This window comes from Phyllostomus hastatus, unplaced genomic scaffold, assembly GCF_019186645.2.
Source record: "Phyllostomus hastatus isolate PE091 unplaced genomic scaffold, TTU_PhHast_1.1 phas_scaffold_555, whole genome shotgun sequence".
Classification (NCBI taxonomy): Eukaryota; Metazoa; Chordata; class Mammalia; order Chiroptera; family Phyllostomidae; genus Phyllostomus; species Phyllostomus hastatus.
In genome coordinates this window covers 1400959-1418558 of record NW_025334036.1, presented here as the reverse complement: position 1 = coordinate 1418558, position 17600 = coordinate 1400959, and the positions used below count along the sequence as shown (strand labels likewise).

At 53.7% G+C, this 17600-nt stretch overlaps 2 protein-coding genes across 3 annotated transcripts; one reads left to right on the top strand and one right to left on the bottom strand.

Moving 5' to 3' along the window:
* Positions 1-2107: 2107 nt before the first annotated feature.
* TLNRD1 (talin rod domain containing 1) lies at positions 2108-3834 on the bottom strand. Its single transcript, XM_045824884.1, has one exon. The coding sequence runs from the start codon at positions 3824-3826 to the stop codon at positions 2738-2740; it is 1089 nt and encodes a 362-aa protein (XP_045680840.1). The 5' UTR covers positions 3827-3834; the 3' UTR covers positions 2108-2737.
* Positions 3835-4662: 828 nt separating this feature from the next.
* On the top strand, positions 4663-17510 carry MESD (mesoderm development LRP chaperone). 2 transcript variants are annotated; one of them, XM_045824890.1, is made up of 3 exons: positions 4663-4783; positions 15627-15859; positions 17016-17510. In XM_045824890.1, the coding sequence occupies exons 1-3, from the start codon at positions 4670-4672 to the stop codon at positions 17272-17274; spliced, it is 606 nt and encodes a 201-aa protein (XP_045680846.1). In that variant the 5' UTR covers positions 4663-4669; the 3' UTR covers positions 17275-17510. The 2 variants fall into 2 exon arrangements, with proteins under 2 accessions (XP_045680846.1, XP_045680845.1); XM_045824889.1 differs by lacking the exon at positions 4663-4783 and adding an exon at positions 12208-12442.
* The last annotated feature ends 90 nt before the right edge of the window (positions 17511-17600 follow it).

The following is a 17600-nucleotide window of genomic DNA, read 5'->3' as shown; positions in this document are numbered from 1 at the left end:
TTTTGTTCTGAGAACCTAAGCTGTAATCATTTCCTTCTCCCATGTCCATTCCAACGAAGGTTTTCAATACCCCCAGTCAGGACGGTGCCCATTAAGCCCGTGTCAGAAAACTTGCCCTGGGAAGTGAGGGGGAAAAAATGCAAGAATTGATGTCTTAAATTAACTCTAGTGTGGTTTAATTTAAAAAGAAAAACCAGGCCAGTGTGATTTTATTCCTGGAGCCAGTTATCTCTGCTGACCTTATTAAACCCAGTGAAATAGGTCTGAGATGCTCCTTTTTAAAAGTCAGGGCTATTTTAAAAACAAGTTTAGCAACCTGGTACACGGGAAGAAAGTTACAATGTCAGAGGCCCGAGCCCGAGTCCTGTGCCCAGCCAAGCGACGCAGATGCAGCGATACTGAGCTTTCCTCACGCTGGTTTCCTGAACCCCGCTGGAAAACACAGAAGCAGGCTTCATTCTGAGCCACCTGCTGGAAGGAAACCCTGAACTTATTTTAGAGGCAGAAGGGAAAAGGAGGTTGGACACACCGTTGAAACTTAACAACTTCAGAGGACTGACTTTGAATACTGCAAGTCAAAACCTTCACTGCACAGAAGTGTGAACAGCAGCTACTGCTTAACTTAAGGGAGAGAGAAGTTCCACGATTAATTGGATGATTAGCTAATGGACACCATCCAAGCAGACAGGGAAAGGGACTTTGGGAGGAGCCTGCATTGTCCTAAAAACTATTTCTGCAAGAAATGAGTCCAAGGAGCAACTGCCATTTTTCATAATCAAAGTTACAGATTTCTGGCCTTCATTCTGTTTTTCTGTTTGTTCCTTTCAGTTTATTCTTTGTGGTCTGCAGAGGCTAAAGGAACCATGGAATCGTAACCTCCAGCATTACTGACGGAAACCCAGTCAATACAAGTAAGGGAAAATCCCTGGAGGCAGGCAGGCTGTCAGCAGGTGGGTGAGCTTTACCCCGCCTCCAGCCTCCCTCCCGATGCTTCCCGAACCTGACTGATCCAGAATTTAAACATGGAAGGGGGAGAAGACAGAATATTCATCTTTCAATGATCTGAAACATATAAATCTACCAACACCTAAGAGAGAAAAGCAGCAGCTTCCTTGACCATTTTTTAAATGTATATAGCCTGCTGCTTTAAGACTTCTCAAATTTCAAATTCAGAGAAATTAAACAGTCTTAATTTCACTCCACACAGGTTTAAAGATGTTTTTACACACTGAATTTGATGTTCTTGTAATAAAGACAGCCATTCAAGTAAAAGTCAATAGAAGTTTCCTTTCTTTCTAACATAGTAGGTGAAAAATTCTTGCTTTTCAGGCTGTGGGAACTGCAAAGATTTAGGCACAACCCATCCCAAGAAACATATACACGGAGCAAATGCAAAGTACGCAGGGGTTTTCAGCCATGGGGCTCTCCCAAGGCAAGAACTACAAACAAATGTATCGTACTTCAGTGGAAAAGGACCCGAACTCCACTACATTGAGCAAAACTACACATCCCATTTTTTCTTAAAATGTTTGCAGAAAGGAAAACGACCTTTCAATAACTCCAAATTTCAGTTAACAAAGCATTCTCCTGACACACAACCAACCAGGGTGTGACTGCCGAGAACAGAAGGTCACAAAAATCAGCCTTTCACCTGCAGTTACGCTGTGATCCTAGGAAGCACTTAATGCTTTTCAAAATACCTGTGCCTCCATTAAACTATCTAGAACCCTCCACGCTTTCTCCTCAAACCAAGAGTAGCTGGACCTGATCTGCACAGACCTGTCTACGTGCCAGAGCGGCGCACTCGCGTTTGCTGGACCGAACTTTCGCAGTTCCACCCGCAGATCCTCTGACCTGGGCAGACTAGCGCCCCCACAAGGTTAACCTGGAAAACAGAGGCAGAGGGCAAACCAGACTTTTCCCTCTTCCCGAATTCTAGGCTGCTCGGAAGAGCAACTCGAGGAAAACGCACAGAGGGCTGAGGGCTGGGAACCCATCTCGCCGCTACTGAGCGCAGTCCCCTTCCAACGGCGCCCTTCCGGGAATATGGCAGGCGGCACACAGCATCACCATTGCTGAAATTCCACAATAACCGCAGAAAGCCATCTGAGAAACATAACGCTTTAATACAGGAAATAAATACTCCAGTACATGCAAGGTAAAAACTTGACATTGGGGAGAAAAAAATCACTCGATAGTGTAAATCAGAAAATAAAACACACACTCACAGTAGATTTTCCCCCCCATCTGCAAATCACATGGCAAGGGCAGACTCTTCCCACACCAAGTATATGCCTCATCCGACTTAAAAAATAACAACATACAAAAAAGGTAGCTACATCCATGTCTACGGAGTGAAAACTGAGGTAACCTTTCTTTTAATCAGAAAAGACCAAAAAAGAAATGAACCCATGACTTCCTTCCTGCCCAATTAATAGTTTGGTGGAGGGGTTCCTGAAGAGGAGCTGGGGTGGGGTGGGGGTGACCCCGCAACAGCAGATTACACGTCCTCGGTCTCCAGGTCCCTATGCTGCGGGGGCTGCGGGGCACGCCCGAGTGCGTGTGTAAACTGGATGTGCGGCCCTGCCTTCTGGAAGATCCTCTCGAGCATCTAACGTGGGGGGGTGGGAGGGCGCTTCACCTATGATTTCTTTGGTATAAATGGAGAGGGGCAGACAATAAGTATCTTCCTTTAGCCTGGGGGTGGAAAAAGGGGGTGGGGTGGGTAAAGGGGGTGCTAATTCACAGAATTGGAATTCACTGGCGGTAAAGTCCTGGGCGAAGACCTCTCCCTTAAAGCCTGAGATAGCAGGGTGCAGCCTTCAGACACGGCGCAGGCCGAGTTCCTCAGCCTCTCCCTGTGGTCCGACATCTTGGCGCCCCCGTCGGGGTGCTGCGCCAGATCCCTGAGGCACTGGGTCAGGAGCACGCAGGCCGACACCACGCTCATGGCGCCACCGAGGATGGCAGTCTGCACGGCCTTGCCCTCGGAGCTCAAGGCCGCTGCGCGACCCAGGAACTGCGGCTCGGTGGCGAAGCCCACCAGCGCGCTCACTGCCTGCACCAGCGGCCCGCTGAAGAGCGCGCAGCGACTGCGTGCCAGCTCACTGGGCGCGGTCTTGACCTCGCGCACGCAGGCCAGCAGCGCGGAAGCGCTCGTGCTCATGCACTTGACGCCCAGCTTGAACTGCTCACGTGCAAAGCGGTCCCGGGACTTGTCACTGGCCAGGGCGCACGCATCTGTCAGGAACTTGAGGTTGCGAGACAGGCCCTGCGACACCTCCAGAAGCAGCTGTGGGGTCATGTCGGCCAGCGGGGTGGCGCGCAGCATGGCACAGCCCTGCTCCACCTCGTGGCGGCAGCGAGTCACACGGTAGCGGTCCACCAGCCCCGGCTGTGCGGGCTGCGCACCTGGCGTGGCCACTGCTGCCAGGTAGGCCGCGTGGGCAGAGCATTCCGTCAGTGACACCACCAGATCGCCCAGCTCCAGCAGTCTGTCTCCCGCTTCTCCAAAGCGGCCCATGTTGAGCTGGCTCTGCACGTCGTGGGTGAGGATGGAGAGCCCCTTGGTCCGTGCAATGATGGTGTCCCGGCACTGCTCGAAGGACTCGGCGCCTGCACCGGTGGAGGCAGGGCCCTCGAAGAGCACAGGCCTGGCCTCGCTTGACAGCAGTAGCAGGTCGGCCACCAGCTGCATCTTGCCCTTGCACTGGTCACACACAGACACCAGCCTTTTCCGAGGCTGTGAGCTGGTCCCGCCGACGGCGCTCGCAGGAGCCGGAGAAGCCGCCTCGCCGGTGGGCTTCCCAGCGCTGCCGCTAGCCATCGCGCCCGGGGGGCACTGGCATGCCGCTGGGGAGCCCGCTACCGCCGCCGCTTCCACTGCCGCCTCCCCCACGGCCGTCGCGACTCAGCTGGCCAGGGCCGCGGTGCCTTCCCCGCACCATCATGCCATCCACCGCCGCGGGCGGAGGGCGCGGGGGGCCGCAGTAGGCTCTTCGAGGTGTGCGGAGGGACTGTGGCGTTCGGTCTCCGGGAGGTCTTGCTGGAACCATGAACCGAGCACAGCAAACTCACAGTACGCGCTCCTCGTCGCCGGGCCGCCAGGAAAGTCCCTTCTGCCGGGCCGCCGCTGCCGCCTTTCTGGGCATGGCCCGGCCGGCCGCCGGAGCGGGAGGGCGGGAGGGGAAGCTGGGAGTTGTCCTTCCTTCCTTCCTTTCTTTGAAATCAAAATCCCTTCCTCGGGGAGGAGCGCGCTCAGCGGCCCGGGCTGGCTCTGCTGTCAGCCTCCTCGGCTCTGCGGTGCACGTGGGCTTTAGGCGCCGGGACCCCGCCCGGCGGCACTTCCTCGCGACGGCGGCCGAGGCTGGCGCTTGGGGACGCGCAGCCGCCCCGGCGCATCTCCTGTCTCCGGCTCTCGGGAAGCGGCCCGGCGGCAGCGGCGGGGCCGAGGGTGTGGCCGGTGCTGGCGCGGCCGCGCGGAGTCAGTCGGGCGGGAGCTGCACCGATTGCGCACAGAGGCCGCCCGCTCGCGCTCTGCCCGCGCCCGCCCGCCACGCCCGGCGGCCCTTCCCGCCTCGCGACTCACAGTGAGCGGCCCGGCGCTCGGGCGGCACGCCCTCCGGCCCCGCGCGCCCCGCGGCCCGCAGCCGGCTGTCGGCGCAAGTCCATGCCCGGCGCCTCCTCGCCTCTGGCCCGCAGCGGCTCAGCTCTCCTGGGACCCCGGGCCCTGCTCATCGGACGTTCAGCGCGCGTGTCCCCGGCTGCCGGACCAACTCAGAAGGTACCCGCGACGCTACGGCCACCCGCCTGGGCCCCGGCTCCTGCCATTTTTGTCAACCTCCAACTTCCGAGCGAGCCGGAGAAACTGAAAGGAAGGGCGGGGGCCGAAAGGCAGAGGGAAACGCCGCCTCCTCCCAGCTCTGCACCTCGGAGCACGGCCGTGGGCGCGCCGCCCGCCCGCGGGGCTGCTGGAGGATGTCCTGGTCCCGGCCGGCCTCGCCCCCGCTCGCCGCCGCCGCCGCCTCGGCCGCAGCCTCCCTGGAGCCTATAGAAATCTTTTGTGTGGCGTCACCGCCTTTCGTTTAAATCCCGCTTCCTCCTCTCGCCTTCCTCCGCCCCCTCGCCGCTGCCGGATGCTTGCGCGATGCGCTGCTCCTCCCCCGGGAAGCAGGCGGCTGCGGGAGCACGCCACCGCCCACTCGGACGCCAGGGCCGGGCCGGTGGTCCGGGGCCTCCCCGCGGTCCCCGGGGAGGGGGGACAGGATGGAGGCCACCCGAGCCAGGGCTCTGCGCGCGCGCCCTGGGGAGTTGGGGCGCCGCCGCCAGTTGGCCTTACGTAAGCGTTCAGCCAGGCTGGGGCTCCACGCGCTCTCCCCGCCCAGGGAGCAGGTCTCAAAGGTGACCTGTTTCATGGACTAGCGGGAGGAGGACACTCAGAACCATCTGCTAATGACTTGCTGGAGCCCAATTTTCGCGTTTTGCGGGACATCGTCCGGTTTTCCAGGCACTCCCCCGGCCCTTTGTGTGGTTGGTCCTCTCCCACGGCGGGTCTGAGGGGCCGAGCAGGGCGAGGAAGGCGCACTGGGCGTGGAGCCCCGAGAGCGCAGCTGTCTGCGGGCCGCGCCCTCCCTTTAACTCAGGGTCCCGTAGGCAGTTAGAGCGCGGGCTCCGAACCACACTTCCCGGGGTCCCTCTTTCCCCAGCCACTTATCAGTTGTGAGCTAGTGCAAGTTTTCTCTCCGAGATCCGTTTTCTCGTCTTGAAATGAGATATTGGGCACTGCCTGCCTGAGTACTCGGCTGGTAAAGAGTAGCTGCCAGCAGGAGCCGTGATTGGCACAGTTTGCCCACCCCCCTCTCCCATGCCCTCTAGGGCCCGCACTGCCTAAGGGGTAGCAATCATGGCCGAGCCTTTGGAAGGAAACATTATTCTGCCTTTTGGCCTTCCCAAGGTCAGGAAGGCCGCACACGGCCCTGCGAGGGGCCCACCCGCCTCTTTTCATTTCGCCCGGACGTTCTTTTCCAGGAAGTGGTTGAAGCACCTGGTCTTCCAGCCAACGCCCCACCTCAGTCCTGAAACAGGCCCTCTAGGTGCCCAGCCCGCCATGGGCTGGCCGTGAACAGCCAACGGACATGCTGGTCCCTCTGTCCCTTTCTGGGACCTGGGGTCGCCTTTTCAGCCAGTTGTCATTGTTCCTTGTAACTAGGATGACTTTGCAGTTTATTATCCAAACCGAAACACAGTGAGACACGCTATTAATAAATGAACCAGGCACAGCAGATAGAAACCTGAACGGTTAGTCACCCTACTGAGAACAGAAAGTTTGCTTAGATGCTTTCAGTTCGCATAGACTCTGGATAAGCCCTCTCGTTTTGCAAACACAAGGCTGATAAAACTGACCGTTTTTGAAACAAGCAACAGCCCTGTAGGGTTAACCCCTTTTATTTTTGTAGGAGGGAAAAACAGTTGGCTGAGTCAAGTTCCTTCCACGGTTACCCGGGAGTAGCACCTTAGTCCCACTTAGCTCCAAAAACCTGTCGGAAAGGAGTCAAACCCATCCTTCTGTGCCGGGTTTGTTCATGAAACAGCCTTGGAATCGGGATTTTCCCCCGCAGAGCCGCCGGGCACCCCAGGGCCCTGTTTCCTGTTCTGCTATGCATGCAGCCTGTGCCGCTGCTGCTGCAGAGCTTGCGCCCGAGCCAAGAGCTGTGTTCCTCGGACTGTCCCGGTGTATTCAGTGATGTTTGGTTCAGCGTCAAAAATGTGGTAGCCATGTTTTCCTGGTCCTCCCTGCTTCGTTTTTCAGACAGGGCAACGTCTAAATTGACCTTTCCAGGTTCCACCTCTGCCTTCCTTTAGGGCACCTTCACTTTATGCCTGTGGTCATTCGCCCCACGCACTGGGCCCCTACTGTGTGCCAGGCCCTGTCCCTGGCATGTAAGGAATGGCATGTAAGGAATAGGAGGGCTTTACGCCTTCTGGAGAGTAGAGGGCAACAGCGCCTCAGAGCCACCACCCCAACAGGAATCACAGTCTCACTGGTGGGACAGTGAAAGCACAGAGGAAAGCAACTACAGCAGAAGTAATACTGCTTACCAAATAGTCTGGTTGCCACTCGGCAGGAACACGTGACCGATCCCGACAGAAGAAGTTGGGTGGAAGTGATGCTCGGCGCTCAGGCGGTGAAAAGCCCGTCTGTAATTCTCCAGTCTCCCTTTCCCTGCTGTAACTACTCCTGAGTCTGTGTTGTAGACGTTGGGGCCAGAAGGTGGCAGAGTATCAGGGAGCCTGTGTGGCCATGGGGCAGGCCCTCCATTGACCTGTGCTGGGCATAAAATGTGAGCAAAGGTAAACTCAGTGTGAAGCCCCAGAGACCTGAGGGTTGTGGCTGTAGCATACTTTAGTTACTAGAGGGACTGTGTCTGACCCCAAGGTCACTGGAGTAAGGGCCTTCTCTCTAGAGTCAGCAGCCATTACCCCTTCTATCCCTCTTTTAAAGTTAGAACATGAACCAGAGGCACTGTGCACATGTATTTTTCATGAAAATGGGAAAGGAGTGAAGAAGGAAAGCTGAAAGCATGTAGCCCAAAGGACTGGCTGGGGGACGGCGAACAGAGTACACACGTGGCAGCCGGGGCCGTGCGGGGGAGCTTGGCCACTGGAGGACATTCTCTGGCTCAAGGCCACCACTTGGTAGGAAGCGAACAAACACATGAATGGACGAGGTGCACGTAGAGCTGAAGGAGGGTTTGGGGAGGGACTCACAGGATGGGGGACTGGCAGGCGGGGGAGGCGGGGCAGGCAGGTAGGGAAACCCTCTTCCCCCGTCCTCACCTGGGCAACTGTAAGCAGGTGTAAGACAGCGGTGTGAGCACCCTGGTTTGTTTATTTTATTGTGGTAAAACATTTGAAACATGAAGTTTACCATCTTATCCGTTTTTGCGAACTTGTCCGTTCTGTGCTAGTATCACACATCCTCACTGCTGTGCTGCTGTGCAGCCGTCCTCACCGTCCCGCCCAGAAGTCCTTCCTCGGCCCACAGAGCAGTTCTGTGCCCACTAAACAGGAGCTCCTCCTTCCCTTCTGCCCCCAGCCCTCGAAACCACCCTTCTGCTTGCGGTCTCTGTAAGTTCGACTGCTCTAGGTAGCGTATATAAGCGGAATCATGCAGTTGGTGTCCTTGTGTGTCTGACTTAATTTGGCTTCGAGTAGTATCTTCGAGGTTCATTGATATTATAGCATTTGCCACAATCCCCTTGCCTTTGAGGACTGAATAACACTCCACTGTATGTCTAGCTGGGTTTTGACACCAGCTTTCCCACTGCACCCCAGCCTTTCCAGACCAACAACCCAGCTGTGTCTGGTCTACAGTGCCACCTGGTGGTCACTTGGGGGCACTCTCTGCCCTAAGGTGTCCTTTTGGAGCAATATCTTGTTCTGTTTTTGCGCTCCTCGATGGGCCGATTCAGTCTCAGGCGATCTTTCTTACCCACAGCCTAACATGACACTTTATCATTTGACTTTCAACTTGGCTTTCTAAAGGATAGGAATTTACAGCTGGAAAATGTTCATTTCCCCTCCCCCATCAGCACGGGTGGTGAATGAGAGTCCGACATTCATGCAGCCAAGGTTCATTTGGGAGCAGGGTCACTGTGTGACGGGTCACTGCTCACTCAGCCTGTCCCCCTGCTCTCTGGCGTGTTGTGTGCCCACACAGTGAGGACACACGGGCAGGATGTTACCCATCTGTGCCGTGTCCTCCCCATCTCCACCCCCTAACCACCCTCCCCTCTGTGCTGTCTCTCTGTTCACCGGAAGTTTAGTGGGTGAGGGAGGCCTGTGGGCAGGACCAGCTCTACCATGGCAGGCACCCCTGAGCATCCATGGCCCCAAATCTACGAAATCTAGAATTTTCCCCAATCTGGTTTACTAGAGGGTCCTGCATGGAGATGAAGCTTGCTTTCACGAGGAAATTCTTTACCACATTTCCTTACTGGTTAATGAACTTTGGATGTATTTTTCATTTTGAATAATCTTATAAGGGAGAAAATTTTCAAGGCAAAACAATATTGTAATTTGAATTAAGTGTATTATTCTGAGAATTTCAGTTGAAATTAGACTTTCTTTTTCTCTTGGTGAGGACAGTTTCAATCAATATTTTGGAGGTATCAGTGTGTTTATGTGCCTCTCCCCCTTTTAAACTACAATGGACTTGACATACCACTGCTTAGGGCTTCCTCATACTTAAAATAAGGAGGTTAGTTTCATGATATTATCTCTTCAGGTCTTGACCTCCTGTGATGTCTATATAGTTTATCTCTGCCCATCTGCAAACTCCTTAGGGCAGGGACCTTGTTATATCAACCTTTCCATCTGTGTCTCACCTGGTTTTCGTTGAGAATGGACCCTTCCTACGTAAATTCTCAAAGAGTTGAACTGAATCTTAAGTTTCCAAATGCCAAAACTGGTGTTTTCACACCAGTGGGTTATAAAGTGAATTTCTTCTTCAGATGAAACTCGGTAACCCTGGAATTTTTTATACAACCCTAACAATTTCTATCAAACACTAGATGACTTTTTTTCCATATAACTAGGTACTGTGGACCCGGGTTCCCAGCACTTCTGCACCTTCACTTGGCAGCTGGCAGCATGAATGACCAGGGGGACCCCTCCCAGCAGAGCACATGACCAAGCACAGCTGTGCGTGTTTTTTAGCATGACTGCACCAGGACAGGGCTCTGAGCCACTGGGTGGAGCAATACACCCTGGGGAGAAAGCTTATGACATTTCCCCTATGATTTCAAAAAAGAAAAGAAAAGGAAAAACTCTCTTTTTCTTACAAGTTGTTTCTGCTCCATGGCAGTAGAAAAGGTCCTAGTGTGTGTACATGTAGATGGCATGCGTGAATATGTGCCATATCAGCCCCCACCACAGGCAGAGCATCTAAACTGGTCCCAGGCTGAAGGTGAGGCAAACATTGTTAGCTGGTTGCCTTGTGAACACCCACTACCTCTGCTCCCTTGATAACAGAATCCCAGTTTTATTTGGGGTGACAGTGGATCCAGCTAGAAGACAGTGTGCTGGCCTGCCTGGGAGAGCTAGGCTCTAGCCAGTGAGATGTACACAGAAACGTTGTGTGGAATGTCCACACAGGCTGCTTAACTGAAGCTGACGCCATTGACAGGGAGGTTCCTTTTGGACTTCCTTCCCCCTGCCTCCAGATGGAAGTCAGCTTGATGGCTGGAGCTCCAGCAACCATTTCACAACTTGTGGTGACCTTGAGGCTGGAGCAGGATGACAGACAGACTGGGTGCCAGCTGACTGAAGAGCCACAATAGCAGCTCTAGATGCCTAGTTTCCATCTGCTTCTGTGGAAGAGAAACCAAGCAATAGCAAAGACCTCTTTCCTGTTTAAAACACTTTAAAAAAAATTCAGTGTTCTATTATGTACAACTTATTATTAATCCTGCCCAAGCAAGGTGTCCCGTTTGCTCAAGCTGCCATAACCAAGTGTGACCGACTGGGATGCGTGAGCAACAAAAATTCATCTTCTCGCTGTTCTCTGGAGGGTAGACGTTCCAGGTGGAGGTCGGGGCAGGGTTGGTTTCTTCCCAGGCCTTTCTCCTTGGCTCGTGGAAGGTGGCTGCTGTCTTCTCCCCGTGTCTTCACGTGTCTCCTCCCGTGTACATGACGCCAGCCACGTTTTCTCCTCTTACAAAGACACCTGTCCTGTGGGATTAGGGTCCACCCTAACGAACTCTTTTTTAACTTACTCTCCTCTTTAAAGACCCCGTCTCCAAATGCAGCCCCATTCTGAGGTCCTGGGGGCCTAGGGTTTCAACATGGGGAATTGGGAGGGACAGGACGCAGACACTAACACAGGCACAAACGAAGGGGCTTGTCGTGGCTCTTTTTTTCCTTTGGTCATCATAGAAAAGTTGGTAGTCAGCGTCCGTCAGGAGTGTGGGTAGGAAATAAATAAACCACTGGGACAGGGAGGCGAAGCCGTGTGTGAATTCTGTGTTTCAGTCTCGAGAACGAAAGCTCCTCACGGCCAAGTGCGACAGGGGAGAGCGCGGAGGGGCCGGCGCGCCGCCGGAAACCGGCAAAAATGCGACAGAACCGCCCCCGGAGCCGCTTCGATGCTGGAAAAGGCATACACACGAGCCCAGGAGCCCAGTCCGTGACAGAGAAACCGGCACCCGGCGGGCGCGGGGCGGGCGGGGACTGCGGGGCCCGGGAGGAGCATACTTGGGGCCGTGGAGAAAATGTCCTGCCGCGCCAAGGAGGGGTGCGTGTCTTCCTTACTTAAAATTAAAAATGTGGTAACTGAACTACAAATTAATTTTTTTAAAAAAAAGGGATGACTGAAAAGCAAAAAAAAAAAGAAGAAATCAGCCGACCTTTCCCTTAAAAGTCGAATTTCAAACCACCTCTGGCAAAGAATCTTTTGAAGAAACACAGATCGAGTGATTCAGCCTTGAAAAGGATGAGTCAGTCAGCGCCTACAGATTTGGGGAACATCCGAAGAGAAACTGACGATATTTTCTAATACAAAGTAATGTGTTTTTTTTTAAAGCTCCTTCGAGTGGGAGGGATGACAGGAAGAGCGGCGAGCTGATGGAACCGAATCCTCTGAGAGGGACTTTTCAGGAGCGTTTTCGGGGGTCAGAGAACCGACGGGGGTGCTGAAGCCGCTGGGACTGGACGCCCCTCGACCGAGCGGCGACGCGGGGGCCCGAGGTCCGGCGGCTCGAACGTCCGCAGACACTCCGCACGCGTCGCGGGAGGCCCGCGGGACGCGCCCGACTCCGCGGACCGGCCTTCCCTGCAGCCGGGGCAGCGCCAACTCACCTCACGGCGAGACCCTGAGGCCTCGCGAGGCGCTGAGGAGCGTTCCCGGAGGCCCTGAGGGAGCCCTGGGCCCCGGGCCTCGCGCGGGAGAGGAGAAAGTCGTCCCCCTGGTGGAAAAGGCGCGGGAGCGCAGGCTGGGGGGCCCGCCCCTCGGCTCTGGGAGCCGCCGCTGGACCAGGGGCGGGGTCTCGGGGCGGGACAAAATGGCGGAGGGGAGGGGCTTTCCGGGGCGGACGGGGCGGGGCCTGGTAGGCCTGCGCGCCCCCGGGGGTGGAGCTATGAGGGGGTGTAGCTGGAGGCGTGCACTGGACCGGGTCCCGGAAAGGGGAGTTAGGGGGCGGGGCTGGCGGCTCGCGCAGGCGCAGCCTAGCCCCGGGCGAAGATGGCGGCCTCCAGCTGGGTGCGCGCGGCCGTGGTCCTACTCTGCGCCTCTGATCTGCTGCTGCTGTTATCGCCCGGGGCCCGTGCGGACGAGGGCACGGCCGGTAAGCCCGGCGAGGCTGCTCCCCCTCCCCCGAAGAAGAAGAAGAAGGACATTCGCGATTACAATGATGCGGACATGGCGCGTCTTCTGGAGCAGTGGGAGGTTCGCGACGCGCGCACCCCCTAGGGCTTTGCTCTGTCTCGGGACCCGCTACCCCTGACCTCCCACCCCCTTCCGGTTACTGTCTTACAACTCCCTAACCTCCTCTCTGCTCGTGCCACGAGTCTTTACTGATCCCCTCGAGCCACCGGTGACCCTCCGTGCTGGCCCCGATTCCCTCGCTCTGTCACCCCCAACTCAGTCAGTCCTCTATCCCAGTGCCCTCGTCTACCATTTCTAGGGGCCTTTCCAGTCACGGGTCAGCCTCTCGCATGGAGTCTTAATTTACTTTCAGTGCCCTGGTCGCCACCCCTACCTTGCTCCCCGTGATCACTGAGCCCTGCCAATGGCAAGGAGAACTTTTCCATTGTATTTCTGAAGAATGGGTGAGTGGGTGGTGAGGGCTGTGGTCGGAGTTACTTTTCAAGAGGGTCAGCTTCAAATTTAGTAGTTTTCTCGTCTTCCAAATCAGTAAGATTTCAGACTTCCCATTTGGGTACATTTCCCTAATGAGAGTTTTGTAATTTCAAGGGGTGGCTGCCCTGGTAATCACAGACTACTCGCTCTCATGGAACTCACATCATTTCATTTAAAGGAGCAATGACTTTTTGTGAGAGTAAGCTTTCTGAATGCGCTGTAGTGTGTAATTGCAGGGAGTTTGTAATAAGCTTTTTAGATAAAAGTTCACTAGCCAAAAAACACATTGCTGCCATTTTCCCTTTTAAAGGTGGTTGTGTTGTTCCCGTTAACCTAGAGACAGAAACTAGGATTCTATTCATTGTGTCACCTTGGACGAGTCAGGTCTCCTCTCTAGGGTGCAGGCTCCTTATCTCCAAGATGAGATTCTTTCCAACGCTGATGTTTCATTACTTTATGGTTATCTCTCTGTGAGTGTTTGATAGAGACCTTCAGAGATGAGTTTAAAATGCTATCTGATACACTTGACTAGCAGAAAGCAGGCTGTATGTTCATTTTAATCTGCAGCTGATGGAAAGATTGGGGTACAGTGGAGGGTGTGGAGACCACTAGCGAAGAGAGAACTTAATGTAGCACTTCCTTCCCCATTTACCATCTCCCTTGCAATCTTCCTGTCTCTTTCTGGACTCCAGCAAGTGAAGGTTTTGATCTGCCAAAGTGAGAACACTGTCTCATGAGGAGATCCTACCCCGGAAATACTCAGAGCCTGAGCCAGACAAACGGGGGCTGCAGAGATGAACAGGGGATCCAACCACTGGTAACAGGAGATAACAATAAAAATAACCGTAACACAAAGTAGGAATTGCTGAATGCCATAAAAAGAAAGAAACTGCTGTGGGAATCTCAGAGGGTTTCAGGGAGGAAATGGCATGTTGGGTAGGCAAGGGAAGTGTGGGAGAAGGGCCTTCCCAACTGAGCAGCGTGAGCAGAAGATGGGACACGGAGGGACTGGGCAGAATGGTGCACATGGTAATGGCCTGGCTCTGGAGTTAGACCACCTGGGTGCAAACCATTTAACTTGTGAGTCTAGACTGGTAGGGAACCTCTCTGTGCTTTAGTTTCCTCACCTGAAAAAATAATAGAGGTGTTACTAGTATCCACGTAGGTAGTTCTGAGGACCAACGGAGGAAACATGGGAGGAACCAAGAACGCTGCGGCTCTGATCATTAGCTCTGGTGACATAAAAATCTGTCACCCGATGTAAATGAGTTTGGTTGGCTGGGGCAGACCACGTCTGCACCAAAGCAGTGGGAAATAAAGACGCAGGGAACCGGGTCGCGCTGGGCCTGGGGTGCTGTGGGGTTTGGGCTTCGGAAGGAACTATGCTGTCCCTGGTGAGTTAGAGAAGTTTGAAAAGTTGGGATGTTTGTATTGAATCATTCATAATTTCATCCCCAAACATGTTTTTTTTTGAAGTGCCCTTCTGTATGTAGACGTAGTTTTTATAGCAGAAAACATAGTGTCAGTGAACTTTCTGCTCTTTGTTTTTTCCATAAGGCTTCAGAATGTGCCTTGGAGTGGATATTTCAGCTTTTGAAGGTCTTTAAATAGTGGAATATCATGGTTAGTGCTAAACTTGAGGAAAGTTATTTGGTTGGTAAAGTTTAGGATGGCTGGGCAGGGAGAGAATCTGAAGGCAGAGACAACTTAAACTTAATAGTTAATATTTATTGAGTGTTCATGAGCTGTCAGAACTACTGTAAGCACAGTATGTCATTTATCATTTAGCCTCTTACTACGTCGGTGAGGGAAGTGTGGATCCTTGTTTTCTAGGTGATGACATCAAGGCCCAGAGAGGTAAAGTAACTTGCCCAAGGTGGCACAGCAAGTTAGTTGACTTTCCAATTCAGTCAGTTTAAAGGGTGTTGTTACAACCATTTTGCTACACAGCTGTACACATTGGTGAACAGAGGTGCAGGTGAAAGGTGAGGAGGAGGACCTGGATTAAGCTCGAGGCTTCAGGAATGGAGCAGAAGGGAGAAATGGGAGATGGGCTCGTAACAGGACTTGGTAGGTAGTTGCTGCTGATTGTGCGCCTGCAGGGTGACAGACAGCATAGTGTAGTGAAAGGACAAAGGTTTTGACCCCAGCTTTACCCTTGATGACTGGGCTCCTCATTTTCCTATGCACAGTCAGGAAACGTCCCTCTTGCAGGCTGCATGCAGGCTACATGCATGAGCTGACCTCTGCAGACACTACAGATGTTGGCGCCCTTCCCCAGTATCTGGTTTTTCTTCTCCCTGTGAGAGAACATGTCCATCTCTGTGGGTGCGTTTTTGTAGAAAACAGTACTTTCTCCCCTGGCAGACGCCCGTAAATCCACCCGCTCCTCTTTCCCTGCTGTTCCTGTGACTCAGTATAACACTTTTGAGATTCTTCACATGTGTCAGTATTTGCTGTTCTTCCTTGCTGCACAGTGTTTCATGCGTCACCACACCAGAATGTGGCCATGTTTACCATCTGTCATGCTGAGGAGACTCTTTGGGCGTGACGAGGGGGCTGTCTGTGGTTGGCGACCTGGAGTGATGGGCAGTAAGTACTGCCTGACACTTAGACCCGTCAAGTAGAGGAGGAAAGGGGCTGGGGTTTGCTTTCCCTGTTACAACACAGGTCCCAGACCTGTGCCTGACGCCCTGTGCATCAAGACGTGCTTGCCTCTGCCAGTTGCAGAACACATTTCTGATGTTTGGTGCTTTTCCCCTCCTGATAGAAAGACGATGACATAGAAGAAGGAGACCTTCCAGAGCACAAAAGGCCCTCAGCACCGGTCGACTTCTCAAAGATAGACCCCGGCAAGCCAGAGAGCATATTGCAGTTGACGAAGAAAGGGAAGACTCTCATGATGTTTGTCACCGTGTCAGGAAACCCCACGGAGAAGGAGACGGAGGAGATCACCAGCCTCTGGCAGGGCAGCCTTTTCAATGCCAACTACGACGTCCAGAGGTAAAGCACCTCGCACCTTGCTGAGCACAGCGTAGGCTGTGCTGGGCTGTGTATCTAGCAGGATAGTCTTTGAAGAATATTCGTTACTGGTCAGAGCTAGTGAGTTGGGGTTTTTTTTTTTTTAGTAACTTATTTGATCATCAAGTTTTATTTATCTTTGTGTCTTTAACTTTTTTTTTTTTTTGCCTGAGTAAAAAAGTTGTCTAGGTTAGCTTGTTTGCAGGTCACATTAGTTAGAATTTAACAGTGTGCTTCCTCTAGACGTTTCTGCTCACTGGAGAATGCTTTTCTGTGTAGCTGTGTTTGTATATAAGCTTAGACCAGACTACTAACAGATAACTAATGTAAGGGAAAGGGTCTGTTTTTCACAGCTCAGGATGATCCTAAGATACAATTTTAAGGAATTTCTTTCTTCCTCCTCAGTAATAGCTCTAAGATTTAGGTCTTCATATGTCTTAGTTTAGGAAGTATAAAAGTAGTAAGTGAAGGAATACTGAGAGAGGATGGCAGAGGGCATCAAGGATGTCAGAGGGCTTTCATTAGCTTCACAGACACTTAGGAGAACAAATGGACCACCACTGCCCCAGGGCAGCCGCCCAGGAACAGAAACGCCCTGCCGGTGTGCCCCGACCCCATTCTTTTCCCGTTTGCCCCTTGGGACCCGTGGAGTTGAGTGTGGGTGCACTGGGCTGCTTTCTGTTAACCTCCGGGGTTAGGATTTCTGTCCAGTAGCTAGGTGTCCTCTCAGGACCCAGTGGAAACTGGTGGTTTTCAGCCTTTATCAGAAGCCTTTTGTCAAAAGGAACCTTCACTGGGTACCGCAGAATGTAAAACAGACCCCAGGGGCAGCCTGCTCTGCACCTCCCCAGCCGCAGCCTCAGGGGCTCTCCCGCATTCCGTCCCTTGATGGTGCCACCCACCCCACACGAGACCCAGGTTCTGCCTCTGCTCCAGTCTGAGCCGAGGGATTAGCTAGTCCAGTCAGCTGGGTTTTCAGACAAATTTCAGAAGCTACAGGGCCTTGGCATACCCAATGCTTTGTTCTGTGTCCCTGTAGAACTTGAGAGGGACTGTTTTTCCGGGTCACGGGCCGCAGACAGTCTGACCGATTAGCCCTTCACTGGCACATGCTGACTGGTCGCATCTCCCCATCCAGGTTCATCGTGGGCTCCGACCGCGCCATCTTCATGCTGCGTGACGGGAGCTACGCCTGGGAGATCAAGGACTTTTTGGTCGGTCAAGACAGGTGTGCTGATGTCACTCTGGAGGGACAGGTGTACCCTGGCAGAGGAGGCGGCGGCAAAGAGAAGAACAAAACTAAGCAGGAGAAGGGCAAGAAGAAGAAGGAGGGAAGCCCGAAAGCCCGGGCTTCGAAGGAAGACAACCGGGCCGGGAACAAACGAGAAGACCTGTAATGGGGCCGCTGGGGAGCACGCGGGGCAGAGCACAGCCAGGGGTCCTGGGGGCGGGGCAGGCGTGGGACACCGCACACTGGACCGAATTCTGCTTCCTTGTGCAGAGGGTCTGCCACGCGGCCGGTTTGTGGTCAGAGTGAGAACTGCTGTGGAAAAGGCTGAAGCAAGGACACAGGTTTCGTGTTAATGCTGGACACTGCCAAATTCAGAGTTACTATAAAACCTCTTTATGTGGAGACCTGGCCGTTGCTTTTTCTCATTTAAATTTTGGGAAGCCACTGGCTACTCTGTCAACCCCCCCAATGCATCCTCTCTGACGCGTGTCC

Bases quoted from the DNA above. Each gene is read 5' to 3' on its own strand.
- TLNRD1 (XM_045824884.1), bottom strand. From the start codon at position 3,826: ATGGCTAGCGGCAGCGCTGGGAAGCCCACCGGCGAGGCGGCTTCTCCG.
- MESD (XM_045824889.1), top strand. From the start codon at position 12,239: ATGGCGGCCTCCAGCTGGGTGCGCGCGGCCGTGGTCCTACTCTGCGCC. The intron at 12,443-15,626 runs GTTCGCGACGCG...CCCTCCTGATAG, and splicing joins GTCTTCTGGAGCAGTGGGAG to AAAGACGATGACATAGAAGA. The intron at 15,860-17,015 runs GTAAAGCACCTC...CTCCCCATCCAG, and splicing joins GCCAACTACGACGTCCAGAG to GTTCATCGTGGGCTCCGACC.